We start from the raw sequence: 24,030 nt of genomic DNA, 5'->3' as shown, positions 1-24,030 counted from the left end.
TTAGTCATTGAATACATGATTAAATACATGATGATTTTTGAGATGGCCCTGGGCCACGAGCAGGAGAAGTTGGGCCCTGAGGTCAACCCCTACTCTATATTACAGGGAATACTCTCAAAAGAGTGGATCCTGACATGGCTCAGTGATGGAGGCCAAAGAAAACACATCCAATATGTTTGCTGTGCCTGAATGCAAGACTCCAGATCAGAAAAAAAAGCCTTCCAGCCTCTGGGTTTGCATGATACTCAGCATGTCCAAATACTCCTCTCTTGCTGTCATTAGAAAATAAAGCCCTATTGTTATTTCCTGTCATGTCATAGGACGGGATGCAATCAGATGGATTGCATGTTTTCTCACAGTCCAGCAGATGCAGGTGCGAGATTTAAGGGGGCCTTAAGGAGGGACAGGAGATTGATGTGTACATCTCAGCTGTCACTGCACATTACAGTCTTAGCTAAGTAAATCAATGCAAGGCCAAGTAAAAAAAAAACAAAAAAAACACTAAAGATGAGGAGGTCGGCTGTACGCCTTCTGAAAGAATCAAGATGACAAATCAAAGCCCATAGAGCCCACAGGTTAGGTATTTTTGGAGGTGCACGTCACACTACGCAAGAGGGTTTGCAGGGGGAGGAGCGAGCCGGTGTAGTGCACCCCGGTGCTTCCACACAGGAGCACAATCCCGGTTTCAGAGACTGAACTCCAAAAATGAAACAGGCAAAATGCAACAAAATGCGCACCTGGAGAGCACATGAGCGTATGCTAGGATCAAAATGTGTGCAGAGTACAACAAATGCACACATGTTGTCGGGCCTGCACTCTGCTGATAACCATAGAACCAGAATTGAAATTTACTGTTGCCGTAATTTTACTGAACAGATGCTAACATAAATAGCAGCAGGGCTTATGACGAGCATTAAAACGCCAACAAAATAGTTTCTGGTCTTTTACAAGTCTAAGCTACACATTTTAACACTGAACATTAACATAAGGTAACATTCATATTCTCGTAACATTATTACTTTTGCTCTTGTAAACTTATCAATTTTAAGTGACGATGACTGGATATGCAGAATGTTTTTACCTGGGGGGGCAAGGTTGTGTTTTGCAGTCCTGAAGAAGTGGCGGGGGTCGGCGGGCGCTCACACACAAGCTCTGGTCCAAAGCTGCCTCCTTGGTCTGTTTATTCAGGCAGATGACCACTGCCTCCTGCACACCTGACAACATCCAAGAACCATAAAATAACATCTTCATCTGCTAGACAAGCTTGTTGTTGTCTGCACTAATGTTTTAACGGCGTTAATCTTTGATCAAAAGCAACTTGTATGTGTCATAGTTGCTTAGTTAGGTGTTTTACACTCCAGTCCTTTAAAGGGAGCCATGGACTATAAGTTTGGAGAAGCCACACGGAAATGTTTTCACGTCAGGAAAACGATGACATCAGAAGTGAGCGCCGCCGACACGCCAACATAATAGCTGAATATTTCTACTAGCATGACTCACCCCGGTTGACATTCTCCTGTTATTTTGTTGTCTTATACTCCATAATGACTCGCAGAAGTAATTCCACTTCTCGGAAGTCTAAATGAGCCTTGGAAAGCAGAAGATCATGGAGTTATGCGCGTGCGTTCTTTCTTCTTCTATGGTTTGGTGTGTCACGTGGTTTTGTCTGTGTGCAAATAACCGTTAGGGGTCTCTAATTAGTGGCAGTTGTGGCTGTAGGTGACCTCCTGATGTCGTTTTCTACTAAATGTTGCTACTCAGCTGTCAGTGTGAAAGTCATGCGTGTTACACTTGCTGTACTGTTGTTTACAATGAACTCATCAGCACTATTCACGCTGACTGAGTTTCCACTTTCTCAAGCACTCCAAATTATTATTAACACTAAAAACAATAACTTTTCATGTATAATTTACGATGGTTCCATACCTCCTCCACAGCTCTCGGAGCACTGGGTGAACCCGTCATATTCCCACTCATGCAGCTCCTCTCCTTGGACCATCTCCTCCATCTCTGTCTCTTCCTCCTCCACACCATCACCTCCTTCTGGCTTGTGGCATGGAGTACGGTAGCAGGGTTGGCTCTCTGGAGGTTTGATGCCCAAGCATTCATCATCAGGGAGGTCAGCCACAGTCTGGGAGAAGGACAGCAACAGCTGACACTTGACGGTGCGCCGCTGTGTGCCGGCGCCGCACGTTCTGCTGCAGGGTTGCCAGGGAGCTGGGATGAAGCTGGGAATGACAGATGGAGATGTCAAAGCTGTTTTTATTTTACAATAGCAGACGTTTACACGTTAAATGTGACTTAAAACATCACCTGTAGAGTTAATGCATGTTTTACTATGGACACAGTTTAACACTGCAATTGCTTATTCCTGTTTACATTATTTCCTATGGGAATGGAATGGGACAAGACAATCATTCAGTCTTTTAGACTCAAATTAAGACATGAGTATTGTTGAAATCCAACAGTCCAATCCAATGGATTTTCTTGCGCTTCAGCTGTGACACATTAGGAATTTTTTAAAAAGCACTTTCATGTGTGAAAAGGAAGAGGAAATGCTTGTAGATCATGGGCATCCGTCAAGGTCTTTTCAACAGCTCGGGGGAAAGTAGAAATATTAAAACCCTGTTCCTGCTCGAAGACTTCCTGAGGAATAAAACGTGTCAGATTAAATTAAAACTCTTGGAAGGAAAAGATTTATTTTCAGATAAATATGTCTTCAAGGTGATGTCTGAATGATGAGCTGCAAAAATAAGCAACGTTAGTGCCTTAGCAAGATTGTCTTTTGTGCACAAAAGATGCTTGTATATTGCTTGTATATTTCCCCCAGTGGAAATATATGATTTAGTGCAGTGTTTTGGACCAAACGCAGCCAAAAACATGACTTGTCTCCATCTTTGGTTCTCCCATCCCATGTGGTTGCCAGATATGTTTTTATGCAGCTTTTACACGCCTCCTCACTCCAGAGATGAGTCAAAGTCACAGATGTTTAGAACTGGCGAACACGCGTGCTAATACGAGTCATGCAAACGCGCTCGGCCGCGCTCCAAAAGGACAGTCTTTTATTATTAGTCAGAGGACATGTGAGACATCTCGAACATCAGTGAGTGTGCTGAGGCAATGCTTTTAGCTTGACAAAAGAGGTGGACACTTTTTTTTTTATTGTTACCTTACGTGACCTCCCATACATCACATTTATGACAAGGCAGGTGTTCAGCAGAGGAAAAGCAGCGTGAAAAACATAAAACTCATGGACAAGATGAACACTGAACACACTGAAATCCCCTCTGGGCTATACTGTGGATGTTAAATTCTTCTACTCCTGAAGCGCTGCACACCAAAAAGTAAAAAATTGTCAAAACATGATCAATACACCACACGGTGGTGCTGTTATTACGACACCAAATTTGACATACATCTTTAGGTGACTGACAAACACATGTCTGTAGAATTTGAGCAAAATTGGTTGAAAAACATGAAAACATCAAACATCAAACAAAACATCTTTGCCGGGGCACCGATTAATTGTCATGGAGATTTTGTCTCATGATGATAGAACTTTGAGGATCTCGGTATTAGATGTATGGGATGTATTTCAACACAACCCATAGGGGACGCTACAAATGCTATTTACAGTCATGTGAAAACATTGGGACACCCCATGGTGTAATGCTGATTTAATAAAAAAAAGTAAAACTACAATAAAATTTAAAAAAGTTCCCTTACTTGGGTTCCTCAGTTACGGCGATCTCCTCTTCCAGCTCGATGGCCTGCTTGTGCCACGGAGGTTTGGCTTCAACAGGTAGCGTATCTGAAGAAAGGGTGCAAAATATCAGTACGGCTCTTTAAGCCAATCACAGACCTGAAGAAAGTCATTTCCCGGAAAAGACACAACTGATAGGGAAGTGGGCTTCAGGTTAACTATAGCAAAATAATAATTTTTAAAAAGTTTTGGTAAAGCATGCATAAAAACACACCAAGAGCCTTGTAGCAGGGCACAGTCACCAGACACTCCTCCTTGATGTGGGGCTTGGTGGTGGGGTTGCATCCTCCAGCATGGAGCCCCCTGTGGTCAATGCACAGCACCACCCTGTAGCGTAGACCCTGACCACAAGTCACTGTGCACTGCAGGGAGGTATGAGAGATAAATCTGTGTTACTTGGCCTTTCAGATTACAAGTAAGAACCCTCTTTACTCACAGGGGTGTGTGTCCTGTACCAAACTAAGCATTGGCTGCCAAAGCTGATTTAAGATCCGTTAAAGCAAACATGAAAGTACCAGACACCTACAGGAGACCACTCCTGGGCCAGCCAGGTGGGGCAGTCAAAGGTGTTGCAGGGCTGTAGGATGGCCGCCTTGGGTGCGTAGAGACACTTCCACTCCTCAGTAGCCATGATGGTGCCTTGCATGTCCTCCTCCACACAGGAGACGGAGCGACTCTGGATGCCGCCACCGCCGCAGGAAGTGGAGCAGGCGGTCCAGGGGCTACTCTCCCACCTATATATACATACATATACACAGTCAAACCTCGTTTTTTTGTACGTACTTTTGCCAGATATTTTGCCTTTGTTTTTGTACACCGTCTCGGTTTTCATAGAGTATTGCAGGTAACAAACCCGTTTGCCCTGTACTGTATCGTTCCGTGAGTCCCCGAACAAAGCAACCTACGCGTCATAAAAAAAAAAAGTTAAATAACCCACCATGGGGCCAAACAAAGTGCCAGCGAATTAATGAAGAAGGTGAGAAACATTATTGAATTAGTTTGTCATTCATAATATTTTGCATTGTTTTCTGCATGTACAACTATAATTATTAGGAATAAAATGACATGTTAGCATTTTTGGGTGTCTGGAATGGATTAAATGGATTACTTCCTGTGGGAATAATTGCCTCGGTTTTTGTATGTTTCTGTTTTCGTCTGATCTTTTGGAACAAATTCATAACAAAAACCTAGGTACCACTGTGTGTGCGTAAGCGTATGTGTGTGTGTGTGTGTGTGTGTGTGTACAGTGCCTATAAAAGCACCCCCCTTGGATAGTTCAGCCATTTATTGCTTTTGTAAAAGAAATCATGATCAATGTAATTTTGCTTTTTCGACAATGATTTGCAAAAAAAAACCCCTCCTTTCATGTGGAAGTGAAATCTGTTTATTTTTCACAAATTTGTGTCAACTAATTACAAATACTGTATGTAAGATAAAGTAAGTGTTTGCATAAATATTCACCCCCTTTAAAGTGGCTGTCCTAATTCAACAGAGATCCAGCTAGTTGATACCTGCAGTTTCACAAGTGAAAGTGAAATGGAGAACACCTGAGTACAGCTGAATTGTATTAAGTGATTGTCGTATAAAAACACCTGTGTCTGGGAGGCCCAGTCTCCGGTCCATTAGTACTCTTGCTACAATTGCAACATGAAGACTAAAGAACACTGCGAATACCTCAAGAGAAAAGATCATGAAAAAGTTTAGAACAGAAGATGGTTACAAAAAAATTTCCAACTCACTGGGCAGTACAGTTCAGTGCAGTTAAATCCATAATTAAGAAATGCTTAGTTAAAAACCATTAGTTTTATTACTTTTACAAATGAAACAATGGTCAATGTAATTTGGCATATATACTGTACAAGTTTGATTCCTTTTCTAATAATTATTATTATCCATCCATCCATCCATCCATTTTCTATGTCGCTTATCCTCATTAGGGTCGTGGGGGTATGCTGGAGCCTATCCCAGCTGACTTTGAGCGACAGGCGGTGTACACCCTGGAATGGTCACCAGCCAATCGCAGGGCACATATAGACAAACAACCATTCACACTCACTTTCATACCTATGGACAATTTAGAGTCGGCAATTAATTTATTTCTTATATAATTATTTATATGAATATGTATATATGGAAAAAATGATTAGACCACCCTTGTTTCTTCAGTTTCTTGTTCATTTTAATGCCTGGTACAACTAAAGGTACCTTTGTTTGGACAAATATAACAATGAAAACAAAAATAGATCATAAGAGTTAAATCTTTTGGCAGTGCAATGCTATAGCTATTCATGTAAGAACTTAAGTGATTTTGGTTATTATCAAGAAATTTTTTGGTTCTGTCGCTGATCATGGGCTGGGTTGCATTATGGAGGGGAGTTTACAGCTTTCAGACCTGCGTTGCATGGAGTACGGAGGTGCTTGCCTGCACGGCAGATACTTCAACTTTTGTTGACTGGTTTTATTTAATTACCGAATAATGCATGACGCAAGAAACACTTTCTGTCTTTCACTTTTAATGCACACATCAACTCGCTAAATGTAGTGACCATGTTGCTAAATTGTCAACACGGATCTCTTCTACATATGAGGTGTGTTATGAAGTGGAGTTGGTCACCACAGAACCATTATTAATGACGCAAGACACTCACTTAACTTCATCTTCCAATATATATTGTCACCGATACGCCTGACTTTCATTTCTGCTAACAACTTGGAGCATTAATAACTAACTTTTACGGGTGATCGCCAGTGCTTGTCAAGATGGTGCTCTGCCAAATAACACGTGTAAATTGAGCGACCTGGTCCAAACATCCACATGTTTTTATCAGACAAATTTTGTAACTTAATCTTGATAAAATGTAAAATAACTACAGCTTCTGCTTGGCCATTGACACGGCGGAAATTCAGACAAAAAATACAACCACGTCGCTCACAGAACACCGAATGCAAGTAGGATTTCAAGGTTTATAGTGTGCGTAAAGCACGTAATGTGCGGTTCCAATAATGCCTTGCGTACTGCCACTTCCATATTGCTGTACTGTCATTCATAATAGTGATGTCATAGTTCACAGTCTGATTGGCTTCTGGCTGCCCTGTTTTCACGAGACAGCTTTTCTCTAAACAAAGAATATCGTTACATTTTAATTTTGCGAAATATCATGACATGAGCTCTTGTGACACCCCTAATATGTGTATGTAAGCACCATATGTACTGTATACGGTATATATTTATTTATATTTAATGTTTATTAAATTTAGGACGTACCTAGGCAAGGGGTGGTAGAGGTCATACGGCATAATCTGCTTGTAGCCATCGCTGAAAGACAACATGTAAGACAATTTAAGTGTGGTTTTACTGTGGAAAGTAGCAAAAAAAAAAAGGATGTTCTTACCTGGCAAGACAAGGCTCCATGTTGCACTCCTGCAGTTTGGGTTTGGGTTTGATGTTCTCTGGGTAATAATGGCAGTACTGGTCCACAACCACACGGCCACTGCGCATGTCGAAGCACTCCGCGGACGTCAGCTGGTACCCTAAAGCAGAGAAAAATGCTGATTGGATGTTTTCATGATCATAATAGCGCAGCGTTTTGTTGGTTTACCTCCTCCACATGTGACAGAGCAAGGGAAGAAGTCCGTTTCCCTCCAGCGGTGGATGATAGGCTGGTAGAAGATGTACTGGATGATGCTGTCTGCTCCACTTGCAAAATGGACCTGCAGGAAATATACTATGAACTCATAACCTTGCCAGAATAAAGTTGTATTTTTGGAAGAAAAAAAAGGCAAAAATGTCACAATATTTCAAAAAAGACAGTTGTAATATTTTGAGATAAAAGTAGCACTTGTAGGAATAACAAAATAATGTAATGGTTGAAGTTAAAAACATTTAAGTCACAATTTTACCTGAATAAAGTTCTAATATTTTCAAAATAAGTAATTGTCACAAGAATCAAATTGTATGATTTTAGGCAAAAAGCTGCACAGAAGAAAAAAAAAAGTACACTGATGAAAATACAATTGTAGTTTTTGAGAATAAAGTCGTACTGTAAATATCTCCAAAAAGACTAACCTTGTAATTTTATGAGAAAAAGTATTTTGAAAAAAATTGCAACCAGAAAAAGTTGTAATTTTGTGAGTTGTAACCTTGCCAAAATAAAATAGTATTGGTAGTATAAGAATTGTTAAAAAAAAGTTAGAAAAGTTGTACTCTTAGGAACATGATGTATTTTTTGCAAAAAAATATAATCGGTGCATACAATAGTGCTGATATGAAGAATTATATCATATAGATAAATTTCGCAATATTAAAAAATAGCTCTGACAACCAAAAAAAAAAGCCCCAATAGGGCGAGATTACCCTGACGGTGTGAGCAAATCAAGCGCTCCTTTTCTATCGTAACTTTCCCACCTCCCCTGAGCTCACTTGTAAACAAACATGGTGTCGATCGTGTGGGACTTCTCCCCATTTCAGGGAAAGACATTTTGCCAAATTTTCCAAATGCTTTGGGACATTCCGGGATGAGGGAAACAAACATCAAGAAAAAACCTTATCAGTCATCTGAAACATCAACATTACTTTGACGCCCGAGGCTTGTTCCTATCGACACGGCATTTGCAAAGGACAAAAAGGGCTAAAGCGATCTGTGATGTCATCATCGAAAGGATGGTGCTGGACGATCAGCCTTTTGCCATCGTTGAAGATACCGGCTTTTGTTGGCCAGTAAACGCCTAGGTGCAACTGTTTGTACTTCAGAGCCACCGGTATTTTTTTGTGTTTTGTTAATGATGTCATGATATTTGGTTGGAACAAATTTATAGGTAAAGTTTGTCAAATCCAACTTTTTTTTATTCTTGTCAAGTTGCACTTTACCAGGTTTCCCAAACAATAAAATGATACATTTTTACATTCACTTGTTAAAATGACCACTTTACCCCTTTAAGATTATGACTTTTTTCTCATAATATTATGGCCTTGTTCTCCTAAATGTACGACTTTTTGTGACTATTATTTTCATGTAATTTTACAATTGTTTTTAAATGACAAATTCAGTGGTTGCCAAAGATTCGTGTAGACACGTTTTTACATTTCAGCTCTTACCTGGATGGTGAAATCAGCCCTGAGTGGCCCAGGAATTCTCAGAACTTCCTTATCAGAGAGTTTTTGGTAATCCAAGGTGGTATTTTCCAGGTGGTACTGCCCTGACTTATTCAGGACAAGTTGGCTTTTTACCCCTTGTAGAGTCTTACTCTCCACATCTAAAGAAAGAACACAAAATCGTACATTTGTCAATAATAGTAAAGCGTTTGAAGAGATCGTACACTGACAATCATTGCAAAATCAATTTGCAACAAACTACTGTATGTCGAGTCACAGGAAGGGCAAAACAGATAAACAGTGCGATGACATGAAATACAGTGGTGTGAAAGAGTGTTTGCGCTCTTCCTGATTTCTTATTTTTTGTGTGTTTGTCACACTTAAAGGAATAGGACGGATTTTTTTACATGAAGTTGTACGACATCCCCAGCAGCAGTGGACTATATCCACAGTGTCTAACCCCCCAAGTCCAGTTCTGGTCGGATTTCTGTGACGAGGAATGTAATTCTAATTAGTAGTCCCCTGTGGAACACACGCAAACAAGATGACCGCGGTGCTCTGTCGCGGATGAAGATGCGAGCATCTTCACCACATACACACGAATGGAGAGGCGACAGTGCGCGGGGACATGGCGCGAGGCAAATATAATGCCGAGCGATTTGTACGTTCTGATTTTTTTGAGGAGGCATTTTTATGATGCAAATGTATTACTCTCTTGAGTACATATTGTTTTGAGAAGCCAAACTCTGTACTTAAATGACCCAGAAACTAATGTAAGCAAGCTAAATATTGCAAGTGTCAACATGTAAAAGATATGGTGTGAAGTAATTATCAGTAATAGATATGGAGAAAGGGTAGGATTAAATGAACGCAGTTTCTTCCTACTATTTTTTGGACATGTTGAATTATGCAAATATAACCACGTGATGTAACCTTAATGTAGTTTGTTAAGCAAGTCTAAACCGTATTTACATAGCATACTGTTATAAAGGAAGGACTTGCTTGGGAGAAGTATTTTGGTGCCACCTACCGGTTTGCTTGTAGAAATCGATGCCGGAATATAAGACGACCCCTCTTTTTCAAGACCCATTTTTTGGGGGGAAAAAAGTTTTTAAAGGTCTTTTGAATAAAGACAATGATGGACAAAAATGTCAAGGTCACATTTGTCAATAAAAAGCTAAGCAATTGAAGATATGGTACACTTGTTATGATCTCAAAATCAATTTGCAACAAACCACGTACAGTTATCCCTCAAATTAAAGGTCCCCCAAATGTAAGACAACCTGTCTAAAACCATCTTATATTTGGGGCAATACCATACAAAGAGGATGTCCATCCATATATTTTCTATGCCGCTTATCCTCACCAGGGTCGCGGGTATGCTGGAGCCGCTCTTCAAATGCTCCCAGCTGGCTTTGGGCAAGAGGTGGGGTACATCCTGGACTAGTTGCCAGTCAATCGCAGGGCACATACAGTATAGACAAGCAAACATTCACACTCACATTCATACCTATTATTACAATTAAAGTCGCAAATAACAAGCATGTTTTTGGAATGTGGGAGGAAACTGGAGTACCCGGAGAAAACCCACGCACATGCAAACTCCCCACAGTGATGCCCAACGGAGATTCGGACCCAGATCTTCCCGATCTCCTGACTGTGTGGCCAACAACTAACCAATCGGCCACCGTGCAGCCCACAAAGAGTATGTGTCAAATCTAAACAATGGAAGGGCACCCTGGACCTACCAGGACTTACACAAGTGATCCGGACCTTTGAGGACAAGACGCACGTGTCGACTCTTAAAGGGGATGATCACCACAGTGTCCTCAACTTAGGTTGGACAGAAAGGGACAACAACTTAGGTGTATATCAATCAAGCATTTCATCCAGCACAATTCAATGCTTTGAGGGACCTACTTTTTCCCGAGGCATGCTGGGATTTGTAGTGTCCTCGTACCAGCCTGCAGGAGGAGCCATCTCCACTGCACACGCCACAGTTGTCTTCTTTTGCTGCACTTCCCAACTCGTGGTCGCAGCCAACAATCTGGAAGGTGAAAGCATTATATGGACATATGAAATAATAACAGCGAATAATAGTCTAATCCTATTACATGTTACACCATTGAATACCTATAGAGACAGTTCATTATCATTTCAGTCTAAACAAAGTCCTCCAAGGTCCATACTAAATCAACATTATTATTATTAGGAATAAGGATAGGCTTTTATGTCATTGAACCATTTGACAATTATTATTAATTATTAAGAATATTGATGTGGAATTAGGCTCCAGCATGCCCCCGCGACCCGAATGAGGATGAAGCGGTATAGAAAATGGATGTATGGATGGATTGATGTGGAATTATGAAAAATTAACCCGCTGGGACTTCCAAAATCTTGGCAAAAATGTGGATTCAGTTTCATTTTCTGTCAGGCATTCACACTGTCATGATCTCTTGATGGCAAAGGCAAAAAAAGCTTTCTCTCTTTGAACGCGGTCGGATTGTTGAGCTGCATAATCACGTCCTCTTGCAGCATGCCATTACTGCTGAGGTTGGATGCAATTTTAAACTTGATGATGAGGGTTATGGAACAAAAAAGTCAAGTAAAGAAATTTCACCAGCCCTGAGACAGAGCTTGGCTGTCCGTCAAGACACGGGGCAATCACTGACCCAAATGAAGGGTGTTACTGGTACTGAGTGCACTCCAATAACCATCAGACAGCATCTGCGAGACAAGGATTTCAGAACAAAAATGCAAAGTCTTCAAATTCCCCATTTTTTTCTGGGATTTGCATGTTGGCCCCCATCAAATCCAAAATATAGGTTGCCAAGCGCTGCCTTAGAGGTCTGTCGAGGTGTCTTTGTGGTCTCCCACCTGGCATGCTCCACTGATGCACATGTCCAGGGACTCTGTGTAGCACCGCGTCCCATCCAGAACCTTGGGTGCCAATTCCACCACCAGCCCTGACGAGCCCTCGGCTTTGCACTTCAGGGCGCACGGGTTGTCTGGGTCATTGTAGACAGGCAGCCACTCATGGTACTGGCCCTGGTAGCGTACGTCGGCGTGGGCTGAACACTGCTGAGCTCGGAAGTCTCCGGCTTCCACGGGGCAGTCCTGAGAGGGAAACACAGACACAATAAGAGCATAGTATTCTCAAAAACAATCAGCCTTTAACAAACACTACATTATAGATGTACAGCTTACCACATTACTGCATGTGCGATACTTGATATTCTGTCCTTCGCACGTCCTGCAGGAGTATGGAGGGAAAAACAGTGTGTGAACTTACTTTTTGTGGTGTTGAATGATGAGGCAAACCACAATACATGCGCATAAGTGCCGGCGGTTAGCTTGACATTCAGCAACCACAAGTGGCGCAAAGACATAATAAAGTCCCTTCTTTGCGACTGTAAGTGAAAAGTCAGAGTGGATTTATCATAACTGGAAATCTGACCTGGAATCCAGCTACATTTCATGTTTTAACCCATTGAAACCAATATAAAATTTGAAAAAACTAGCAATGCATGATGGTAGACAACAATTATGTACCCCAAATGCTCAATAGGCTTCAATCCACAACTAGTTTAATTTGAAATATTTGGACAGTTGGGAATGCCACTGAAAATGCCAGAATAATAAGACTGTAAAGTCGTAGAAAAGACCTCAGCTCATTCAGCATCAAAGGACTGCTTTTTCTTTGGCTTTTCCTTAGTAATGTTGTACAACGATATAGACAGGAAGTAATAGCCACTCCGCAGTACTTGTTGTGAATAAGAATAGTGGCTATTAACTTCTTCTTACACACTGAAAATGGTGGGCAAAATATGGACTCAGTTCATAAAAAAAAATGCTTTAGCGTTGAGCGGGAAATCTAAAAATAATATTAACAAAAAATAAACACAATTAGCTCATTCAATACTAAAGACACATTTATACATTTTTATACTCCTGAATGCCTGATCCCAGCATCGTGTTTATACGTCTTTCACGTTTTTTTGCACAAGAGGCAAAAAGGGGTGATGATGCAACTCTCCACTAATGCAGTAACACTTCAGAGCACGTTTAAGCCATAAAAACAGCCACAAGGTGGCAGAAGTGCATTTGATAAGAGCTCGGCAGGGATCAAGTGAGGACGGATAAATCACACATGACAGGAAATTCTAACGCATGCACACGCGTGAGCACTTCAACACACGCACGCGTGCACACACATAGTTCAGTTCCAAATGTGAAAATTGTAAATAGTTCATTGTGTTCATGGTATTTGTAAATTGTTATTTTGATGTAAAACAACCCCTTTTTGTGTTGTTTATGTTGGTATAGTTGTTTAGATATTTGAGCTGTCAAAGTGAAAGTTATGCTTGTAATATATCTTTTCACAAAAGGCTGGCTTTCTCCCTTTTCTTGTCAGCAACTGATATTTTCCTGAAATGCACCTATGTTCTACTGCTGATTACTACAGAACCGAAAAAGGTAGAAACTAACTTTTTTTTGAGACAAGAGTCTAATCTTTCTTTTGGTAGGTTCCATATGTATATAGCCAGAGAACACAATATCCTGTGTGCCTTGAAAAATCTGTCAAAATCGTCTAAAATGGCCGGAACTGAAGGGGTTGTCTTTTGAACAATGGCTGGGATTGAGTGAGTTAAGATTTGGTATAAATTATTTTATAAAAGCATCATTTAACTGTGTAGCATGTGTCCTGTAAATGCTCCAATAAACACCTCAATTCAATTAACCGCAAACGAATTAGCACCGGATCAAAAACCATTTGCATTAACAGCTTTTGCTGTAGGCAACCTTCTGATATAGTTTGTATTAACGCCATAAAACGGCAGTAGCTGTGTTTGAAGTGTCATGAGTAGTCAGCATCCAGCAGCTGTAGCTACCTCTGTATGCACTTTACTACTCAGATACACTCCTGATCAAAATCAAGACCAGTGGCGTAAACAATTTAATGCTGTTCATCAGCCAATCAAAAAATTAACACCATCGCTCAAAAAACCCCGAAATCCCACTCAAATTGAAATAATTTCAAAAAAGGCCCCAGTAATGAGTGGCTGCACCATTCTTATTAATCAAAGCAAACATTTATTTTGGCATGCTTGATGCCAGTTGTTCCAGGAGGCTTGTGGGAATGTTGTTCCAGGTGGCGAAGATGGCTTCATAGAGGGCATCCACTGTCTGGAACTGATGCCCTTTTTTGTAAATTTTCCTTGCCACGTTGACTTTAATGGTTGTTTGCCAAAATTGCTTATTCAAAAATGTTGTTTGCCTCATTCCCATCTCTTCTTTTTGCATTTTAAAAGCTGTACTTAGAATAAAATGTAAATTCTGGCAAATTTTCAACTGGTCTTAAAATTTTGATCAAAAGTGCCACTGATGCATGTTACATTTGCCGCACTGTTTTTTTACGATGGACTCGTCAACAGTATTAATGCCGACGGAGCCGTTTGCACCCTACCGCTATTTCAACATCGGTTCTGTTGCTGCTGTGTTGTGCAACATATACTTGCTAATAAATTGTCATGTGTTCAAAAGAGAGCTACGTTTTCTTTTCCACTTTCTCATGCAGTCCAAACCGTTGTTAAAGTAAAAAAAAAATGTCCTTGTTATTCTGGATATAAAATACACAACCCTTTCCTCCAAATACGCTAAAAACAGACACGGTGAGGCTCTCCCAGCTGGCGGAACACATAGGAACAGTTTCCCCACTATGAAATTGTCAAATGAAGCACCTATTGAAAATTCCATTAGTGCTTTCATGCTACAGTAAGTGAAGATAAACGATCACTGAGGGATAATGATAGGTAAATTATCCTCCGGGACTCCAATCAAAGGTTATTGTGCTGACTTTGGAAGACTTTTAGAGGATTTCAAGCAACATCACCGCATTTTTTTTGTTTGGTTGGCTGACACAGGACCAAGTTCAAGCTTAAAGATTTTTGTTATTGCAGAGTCTGTGTGGCATGGCAAGAACATTAGTCAGATCCTTCCAGACTGGTCCCCCTGCCAAGACAAACAGCGGTGAGCGGCTTGAGCGTGGATGAGAATTGAGAGACAGGTAACAAATCAGGCCGGGATGAGCAACGTATCATCGTAAAAATATACATTTCCTCTCACATTGAGAACTAGTTGGTTGAAATATCTGAATTCTGAACAAAAGACACCAAAACTTTTAAAAACTGAGAAGAGAGGTGTTTTGTTTTTGTTTAACAAGCATTGTTTTTAAATATAGATTGTACACAATACTGGAAGCCATTAACAGTTAAATGACACAAATCAATTCTTCAATAGGTGGACTCTGGGCTGATTGCTTCTACAGAACACCAGTTGAACAAATCATCAGAGCAGCACTGACTTTCTTTTACTCCACATCTTTGGGCAAGTAAAAAAAACAAAACAAATATGATACTAAAGTAAATAGTAGTCCAAAACATTTGTATTATTATTATTAGAACAATAAATTCCACTTTTGGAGGACCTACTGTTACATGAATTAGCCAACAACAAATTGTGAGCTGGTTTGAGAAAGTTGTAATTACAAATAATTGGCTTTAAAAAAAACATTGTATTCAAGGTCATCTTATATTTCGGTCACTTGTTAGGCATTTCATTACGCTGATATCAGCATGTCCTCAGAGTGCTACCGACTGTCAAAATGAAAACAACCAATGTTGTACGAGGTGTTTGGCATGCGTGTTGAAGTGTCATACTCAGTGTCGACTTTATATTCTGTTCACTTTTGAGCGTTTCATTGCATTAATATTAGAATTCTTCATTGCTTGTTATGAGACTTCAGCTTTAACTCGTTGTTAAAGCAACTGACGCGTTAGGAGGCGTGTGGCGTCGCTAGTGTAGATATGCGCATGTATTAAAGCGCAGACGGCCGTGGATACAACTTCTTGTAGCCCGGTGGTGGTAATGTATGACGCTGGAGCGTCTGTCACCTCACCTCATCTCACATCACCTTGCTGTTGGCGTGGGAATGAGAGGGCCCTCCTCCCGTTTTGGAAAATGTGCCATTAAAAAAAAAGCACAGGGCCCCAGTGTATGTGTGTGTGTATGTGTCTTGCAAAGCTAAAAAACATGCCTGCAACACCCTCTGAGCCAATGGCAACCCGCTGGGCTCCCTGCTGACCCTTAAATGCCAACACATACACAGAGGACCAATGCAAAAAAAAGTGCAGACTAAACAGAGCGTGTCGCCTTCAGTAGCCCCTTGATCATGTGCGGCATTATTAACAGCAGCACAGGTAGTTGTAAGCAAAGTGTGGACATATAGATTGGGTGCCGTGGCAATGCTTAAGTGCTTCTGTATTATTCATGACAGTGTCCACCCAGGAGTTTTCTTTTTAGGGATATTCTCAAAAAACCTGTCATCATAAATGCATGTATGTGTTATAAATATACACATATACAATTACATTTACACTGTCAAATAAAATGAAAAAATATAATGCAATGCTAAAGTATTCCAACAATATTCATTGTCGTTTTGCACACTGAATTGGAAGAACTACAGGGAAACACCCAATGATGTCACTCTTCTACTGCTGAACTGCTGCACACAAAAGGGTGAAAAATGTGTTAAAACATCGAACCCTACTGTGCTGCCTGTGCTATTACTTTTCTGGCAAATACACCACATGGTGGCACTGTTGTTAAACCCCACAAGTCAGACTGACTGAAAATTGGCATTGACGGCTGTGGCTGTAGGTGACCGCTTGGGCCTGATTGCTCAAAACCCGGTTATTTATTTAACAACGGGTTAAGCAGACTTAACCAACCGTTAACTTTAACGGCACCGTTATCTTGTTGTCCAAAACTGGGTTAATTTTAACGGGCTGTTAATTTGACGTTAAAGTTAACACACCTAAGGACCACCGCTAACTTTTTTAACCGGTGGTTAACTCTCAAGATGGAGTTGGCGGCTCACGCTGCCTTCGTGATGCCATTCTGTCATGTCTCCTTACGTGCATTGCTGATGTCTGGGTTATGCATTACGTCACACATTACTGTGCAGCTTTTCGGCACAAGACAAATTATTTATATTTGCAAGACAGAAAAACGTCACAAGATTGTGTTTTTATGAGCAATTTCAGGCGATAGTTACAGTACATTATTTTTAAGGCTTTCCAGAGGAATTGTAAGTTGTTGTGTAAATTGTGTGTCTGATGGTGTACGTAGTCTTGCCTTTGCAATGTACTGAAAGCTGTGTTCTGTCCACTAGTGTAACAATAACAACTAAAACATACATTAGATAAATATTGCTCACTTGTTGTTTATACATGAATAGCTATCATACGCATTATCATCTTGGCACCAATTATTAGGTTGAAACCTAAGACTCTTACTTTGAAGGCGAGCCGACTGTCAGTATTTTTCCAACCTATAACAGCTGGTGCTGAGCAAAATATTTTTAACGAAAAACATTTCAATTTAGTCGTGCCTGCTTGTTTTAATTTGTAAAACGTTTAGCTGTTGCAGAATACAATTTGAACATTTTTAAGTTAAGAGCGTCTGGGCTCTTACTTTGAAGGCTGGTTAAGTGGGTTCCGGTAGCCAGAGTAGGGCCCGAGGTTCATTTTGCTGTAAGGCTGGAAACTATGTTAAATGTTGCTCACTTTAATTAATAATATATTTAAATAAAAATATTTTTGTTTAGTTTCTTTTTGTAGCCTCGTTTCGCTATCAATTTAATCAACAAAATGAGGAATTGTGGGATATATTGGCGCGGACAAGTGACGTCAACCACACGGTTTAACTTTGATGGTGCCGTTAACTAATGATGTGACTAACCATGCTTTGAACAACGCATATTTAATGGTCAATTAGCTAACAGCGGGTTAAGAATCAAACGGTGGTTAGGGGTTAACCAGTGGTTAAAATAACTGAGTTTTGAACAACCGGACCCTGATGTATTTTCTTTTTAAACATTTTTTTTAACTAACTCAACAAGATGGCAGTGGCTGCATTTGCAGTATCATAAGTGATCAGCATCCAGGAGCTTTGTTTACCTTTGCACTTGCTTTAAAATGTTGCTACCCAGCTCTTGGAGTGAAATTCATTTGTGTTACCCTTGCCACAATGCTTTTTTACAACACCGGTTCTGTGCTGCTGTGTTGTGCAATATATTTGTTCATACATGACCAAATGGTTAAAGAGAGCGACGTTTTAATTTCCACTTTCTCACACAGCTCAACTGTAAGTTAAGGGTGTTTTCCGCCAAAAAGTGACAAGCGTGTGTAAAATTTGAGTAAAATTGGTTGAAAGACATGGCCGCCGTCAAGCAAAATGTCTTAGCAACTTAGCGACTAATTGTCCATAAGTGACTGGCCATTTGTCTAATGATTATAAACTTTGAGGATATGTGTATTACATGTACGCTAGATTGTCTTCCAAAGCATTTTGAGTTCAAGCCATCGGGGGGCGCCCCAAATGACATTTAAAATCGTGACAGAATTAGTACGGCTACACTTAAAGAGATGTACTCATGAAGGCTGGTGTCTGGCTTCATTTGATGGTTGCATGAATCACTTCCTATTTGTGACTACAATCTATTATACCGCTGTATTTCTGTGTTAAGTCCTACTTGGAATTGAGGCATCGTCTCAGGGAATAGGACGCTCCTCCTCCGCAGGTACGGGAACAATCGCTCCACGACCCCCAGGCGTCCCAAAGAGTGTCTCGGTCCTCTTCCGAGCGGGCTGTCCGCGAGCTCTGCACACAAAGAGAGGCCATCTGATGAGGAATGAAAGCGAATTTGAGTCGTGTAGGGCTATTTGTGGATGTACGTATACGAAAACTACAGCCTTATTTTGACATTTGTTTGTGGACAGTGTAGCCCAGAACATGGCAAAACATGTCACAGGATAAAAGGAATTGCTGGATTTGATTGTTATATAAATCTCTCGATTATATATGCAAACCAACAGGTGGCGGCAAACGACTTCACAAGAGAATATATTCTTATTCCTATATACAGGGTCGTCTTATGTTCGGGTCAATACAATATTTTTTTTGTCTTTGAATTAGTTTTTTAAAGTATTTTGACCAAATACGGGTCTTGAAAAGGTTGCGTTGCCTTGTATTCAGAATGGTTTTATATTGGGGTCAATATAGTAATGTAATTTTTTTCTTTTATTCTTGTCATTGATTTTTTTTTTTTTTTTTTTTTTTATAACAAATATTTTTCCAAGAGACGACAATCTTGAAAGAGCGGTCATCTTATACTGTATTGTGTTCACAATCATTTTGTCTTTCGGTGCAATATGTCTTCTTTTTTTTTGGTCTTTTATCCTAAAGCATATTTTTTCATACATGACTCTTGAAAAGTAGTGGTCGTCTTATATTCTGATATTCTTATTGTCTGATATATTCAGTCAATACAGTAATCAAAAATAAACTTCACGTCACCATAAACATTGAAAATGATCCTTTATGCAAGTAAAAGCATAACAGCAGTTTTCTAAATTTATGTCCGAATCCCGAACTGTACAAGAACACAGAAAAAGAAGGAAAAGGGCAGACTGATTAAAATGTAAAACAAGGTGTTTATTTTGAAAAAGGCTGGCATGGTCATGTGATACATGTCAGCTCCGCCTGACTGCGTACAAGTTATGTTTCTTTCTTTTGGCTTTGAGCGATGCTGGAAAGTGAGAAGAAAAGGTGGCTTAGCTGACAAAAAAAAAAAAAATGTTCACACAAATTTAACTAACTGTGGGACAAATCATCCGGCTCCCATGGCCGTAGGAATGTGGCTTTAAAAGAATCAAAAACACATTCAATGAAATAATCTGCCATTCACTTGGACTTTTGAGGATTAGAGGAGCCATGAAAAGATGCAAAGGAGGTAAAAAAAACATAATTTCACGCAATTTTCTCAACATAAAGACAACCTCTTTGGGAGAAAAGCTGCACTGCAATATCTTTGCATGCATCAAAGATTTGTAATCATGAGAGCCTAGGTTCCCAAAGAGGGGTACACATACCCCCAGGGGAATGCCAATTTTCATGGGGGTACGTGAATACATAAACAATTAGCGCACGCACAATTACGAGTGCGCCTGAATGCCTCACAGAGCAGAGCGCACAGTCAGAGCAGACAGTGCATGAAGTTGTTCATTGCTCTCTGTGAGTTATATGAACAAATAAGTAATAGTTTGATGATTATGTTACGCATTGAGAGTGGTGTTTGTATTGGTGTTCCAATCCCCCGGCGTGGGTATTCCCCCGAAAATGAGGCTTAATCACTGGTTGTATGTATTTTTGTACTTTGGATGTATCAAATTATGCAGACCTAAATCATAGCGGCTGCGAATGGACAAAAATTCAACCCATTCAAACGGAAGGATCCCAACATCTGGTTGAAATAAAAGATATGTTGTTATCAATTTATCAGTGTTCATGTAAAACCTTTATCAAAATTTGACCATGCAAAATACAATGTTTTGAACCAGAATGACTCACTTACTGCAAAATTAATCATGTTCAACATTTCAAGATTAAAAATGTCTGTGTTTGACTGTGACTGTGAAAAGTTTGTTGCTGATTTAGAGAATATTTAACTTCCGTTATTGAGGTAGTTCTTTAAAAACGTCCGCTGTCATATAGAGGGACTTAAAAAGTAGAGCTCTCGTGTCATATACAGTCGAGCATCTTTGACTACCGATTGTGCAGAGAACATGTCATCCTCATTCAAGTTCAGGGTGATTTCTGTTTAACACTTTTTACACTTGTGAGACAAATATTACTTAAAACATTGCCTATGCTGGCCACAGCATGACCCTGGAACAGATTAATTCAATTAACTCCTGTGAGAGCCATTGATTATTGAGGTTATACAACAGTGATGAAGCGGCCTTTCATTGGACAGCAGCAGATATGTAATAATGATCTGATTATTTTCAGTAGCAAAAACACCCCGCAGAGCAGCTCGGGGCTGCGAGTTCAGCTTATTAAAAATGTGTGTGCAGCGCTATAAATGCCAAAGAACAACAGAGGGGGAATGGCAGCACCTAAAACACACACAGAGTCAACAGAGCAAGCGGCCAAAGCCAGGGCGCTACTTTGGACTTTGTGCACAGGGCCAACTATTCCTGTGTTTGGATCCATGGTAAATAAATAAAACAGCCTGTTAAAATCCTCCCCCTTTTTGGACGGCAGTCAGGGAGGCTGGTGAAAGAGAGTAGAGGATGAAGGACAAGAGGGATGGAGATGATGGAGGCCAGCTTTGGCTCAGGGCGCTACTATTGTTCTCCATGAAGGCCTGCAGGGCTTTGAATCTAATAGCTCGGTAGGTCCCTGAAAAAAGCAGAGCGCTCCAGTCACGTAGAGGAGCTTTGACTACATTTTTGCACACATGTTCATTGTGAGGTGCACTCGCTCGTATTGCAGTTCATGTTTCCCTCAATGAACCGCATCTCCAGTAGTGCTGGGGGCAACTCATGCAGATGACATGATGACACCACCATGCTTAAATACAGGCACGACACAATTGTCTTGCTACTCGCTCATGTTGCCAGCCAATTAGAAAATAATGGCTGTGTCCATACTGCTACACAAGTCGGACACTGGCTACTCCAAAATATATGTCCATTAGTCCGATAGTATTGTCCCTTGAGAAGGCTCACATGTCTACCGCTCATCCTGCTCGCTCACTATTTGATTCAAGAGATGAGAAAAACAGAGCTTCTCCTTCCCATGTGGTCCATCAAGGATAAAGGAGGAAATGACCAAGATGTCTGCTGATGGACAATGCAAGTCACCTGTCAAGCAAGGGAGGACATTTTCCAGAGAAACCTGACCATTGAATACTTCCACTCTACCTCATTTTTCAGGGTTGACATGTGATATGTGCACATCTGCTCTAGCCCTTGTCTTGTGCATCCTCACAAAAGGAACTACAGCTGAAAGGATGCCTATTGAAGCCTCCGTTAGTCACATGCCACATAGTAAACAACATCATGTGACACATAAGGATGCAAATGCACACAAAAGGCTATAATAAAGAATGAGAATATAGACCATAAAATAAAGGAAGGGGAGATGTTACAATACCACAAAAAGAAGAAATGTCAGCAGTAGCGTGCAAGATGAAGCACACTCCATGGCTTCACAAAGCCTTAATAGCAGCTGTCCTCTCTGGGTCAGTCCTGTACGCCTGCAACCCTCCTCTCTGCTTCCTCAGGAGGGACTTGGATTAAAGGGGAGGTTAAGGAAGGAGGGGAGGTGGGAGGTATTTTCTATGTGCAATGTGAGGACGGAAGGAGGGGTCCCATGATGTCTGGCCAATCAATAAATGGTCTTCAGTCAAGCATTCAAACAAGAAGTTGGACTGGACGCCAGCTGCAAAATCACACGTTTATTTCTATTAATGTTATATTTCTGTCTCCTCCTTGCTCGTGTCTGGCTTCTCTTTTTGTCCTCTCATGTGGTTTTTGGACACCTTTAAAGCCCAGACATTTAGAGTGACTAGTCATGGCACATGGCAGTATATCTTCTCAAGAGAAAAGTAGTACAGAAGGTTAACTTACAATGTATACTTTGGACTAGTCAGTGTACAGCATTTATAGCAGTAGAGAATTACTGTCCATGTGGAGGATCTTTGATCCTTGTTTTTGCAGTAGGTCCTTCAAAATAGCGAAGTGCTCTTATCATATAGAGCAGTGGTTCTCAACTGGTGGGTCGCAGAACCGTTTTCGGCAGGTTGTCGGTCTTTGCCTGGGAAAAATAAAAAATAAAAATAATGTAATAATGATCCAATGTCTGTGAATGCACCCCACATTCTTTTCTGCGCTATTTGCTTGCTTGGGGTGAAAGCCATCTTTCTGGGCGACTTTGTCACGCGTGAAGACTTAACATGCCGTCAGTCCGACACACAGCTGCAAATATCTGCTGGAGCGCGCCATAAAGAGACCGCTTCTCAGCGCTGCAGCTCACATTGTGTTGAAAACAGTCCCTTAAAATATAAGATATCTGAGAAGTTTGAGTTGAAAAATTCCTGCAATTTGGGTCACCACTTGTCTGTCACTGAGGGATAATCGTGGGTCTCGCAGCCAAACCAGTTGAGAACAACTGATATAAAGGACACAATTTGGACATGTTCACTCTGAGGTTCACTCAATAAACGCAGCTCCACTAGTGCTGGCAGCTCTCGTGCAGACCCTGATGCTACCACCACCATGTTTGACTGTAGGCAAGAAGCAATTGCCTCCAATTGCTACCTCTTGTGTTATTTACACTTGTACTATTTAGACAATAATGGCCGTGTTTTGACTCATTTTCAGTGTACAGTAAATATATACTGCTATATAAGCTGTATACTACTTGAAAGTATCTACATTTCTATAGTATTATCCCTTGAGAAAATATAATATTCTTGCTGAAATGTGAAGAGTGTTGCGGAATTATTTGAGTCTTGTCACAAAAGCCTTATTCCTTTTAAGAGCGACTAACTTCAATGGAGCCTTTCCTAACATCTGGCACTTTAGGCCCACTGGATATTTCCTCACTGCAGTGGAGGTGGGGGCAGGTGGAGGGACAATTCTGGAAGAAAACAACCAGCGAGATGGACAGCTCTTGGCGCACAGGGACTGGATCGTAAACTGAGCGACTTTCCAGTTTCTGCCATGGCACGAAATAACAAATTATAGAAAAATGGTGCCAGTGTGTGATCACACAATGCAACCCTGATTCTGCTCCAAAGACAATACTCAAAAGTTGTGCTCAATGTGTTGTTCATGAGCAAACGTCCTACAGAATGGACATCCACTTGACCTTTATCCATAAATATTTGCTTTCAGAAGAAATCCTTCTCATATTTTGCAAGTGTAAAATGTTCAGAAAATAAACTGCCGCGTTGGCTTGGAACTCGCCACAGACGGAAATGAATGTGCTTGATTGACACCCAATTGGAAACAATCCACTGTACACCACAACGTCCCTGGATGAGCCTACATTCTGTACACGCCCCTCCCACAACATAAAAAGCGGCATATGTTAGCTATCTAGCTAACATACTGTAGCTATACTTCTTAATGTTATGATGTTGTATCAACATAGTTGGTTTTACGACCTTGCAGCTGAATATCGACACATTTCCCAAATCTTGATCCAAAACCGCTGATTGGAATAGAGATGACATTCCCTAGCATATTTGGTATAC

At 40.6% G+C, this 24,030-nt stretch overlaps 1 protein-coding gene across 3 annotated transcripts in view; it reads right to left on the bottom strand.

The window, feature by feature from the left end:
• adamtsl3 (ADAMTS-like 3) overlaps positions 1–24,030 on the bottom strand; it is an 80,301-nt gene that overhangs the window by 10,061 nt on the left and 46,210 nt on the right. For 2 of the 3 annotated variants that reach the window (XM_054753345.1, XM_054753346.1), the window contains exons 3-16: positions 18,457–18,584; positions 12,066–12,111; positions 11,736–11,975; positions 10,776–10,902; positions 10,614–10,688; positions 8,859–9,016; positions 7,363–7,474; positions 7,156–7,294; positions 7,029–7,079; positions 4,290–4,497; positions 3,978–4,125; positions 3,727–3,811; positions 1,927–2,228; positions 1,082–1,214 (exon numbers count right to left, since the gene is read on the bottom strand). In XM_054753345.1, the coding sequence (XP_054609320.1) occupies positions 1,082–1,214; positions 1,927–2,228; positions 3,727–3,811; positions 3,978–4,125; positions 4,290–4,497; positions 7,029–7,079; positions 7,156–7,294; positions 7,363–7,474; positions 8,859–9,016; positions 10,614–10,688; positions 10,776–10,902; positions 11,736–11,975; positions 12,066–12,111; positions 18,457–18,584 (1,952 nt within the window). Of the gene's footprint in view, positions 1–1,081; positions 1,215–1,926; positions 2,229–3,726; positions 3,812–3,977; positions 4,126–4,289; positions 4,498–7,028; positions 7,080–7,155; positions 7,295–7,362; positions 7,475–8,858; positions 9,017–10,613; positions 10,689–10,775; positions 10,903–11,735; positions 11,976–12,065; positions 12,112–18,456; positions 18,585–21,923; positions 22,587–24,030 lie in introns of all 3 variants that reach the window. The other variant, XM_054753347.1, reaches the window with a different exon arrangement.

The sequence above is a fragment of the Dunckerocampus dactyliophorus genome, chromosome 15 (genome assembly GCF_027744805.1).
Source record: "Dunckerocampus dactyliophorus isolate RoL2022-P2 chromosome 15, RoL_Ddac_1.1, whole genome shotgun sequence".
NCBI classification, from domain to species: Eukaryota; Metazoa; Chordata; class Actinopteri; order Syngnathiformes; family Syngnathidae; genus Dunckerocampus; species Dunckerocampus dactyliophorus.
Note: the sequence above shows the minus strand (reverse complement) of the source record. Positions and strands in the feature narration are given on the sequence as shown.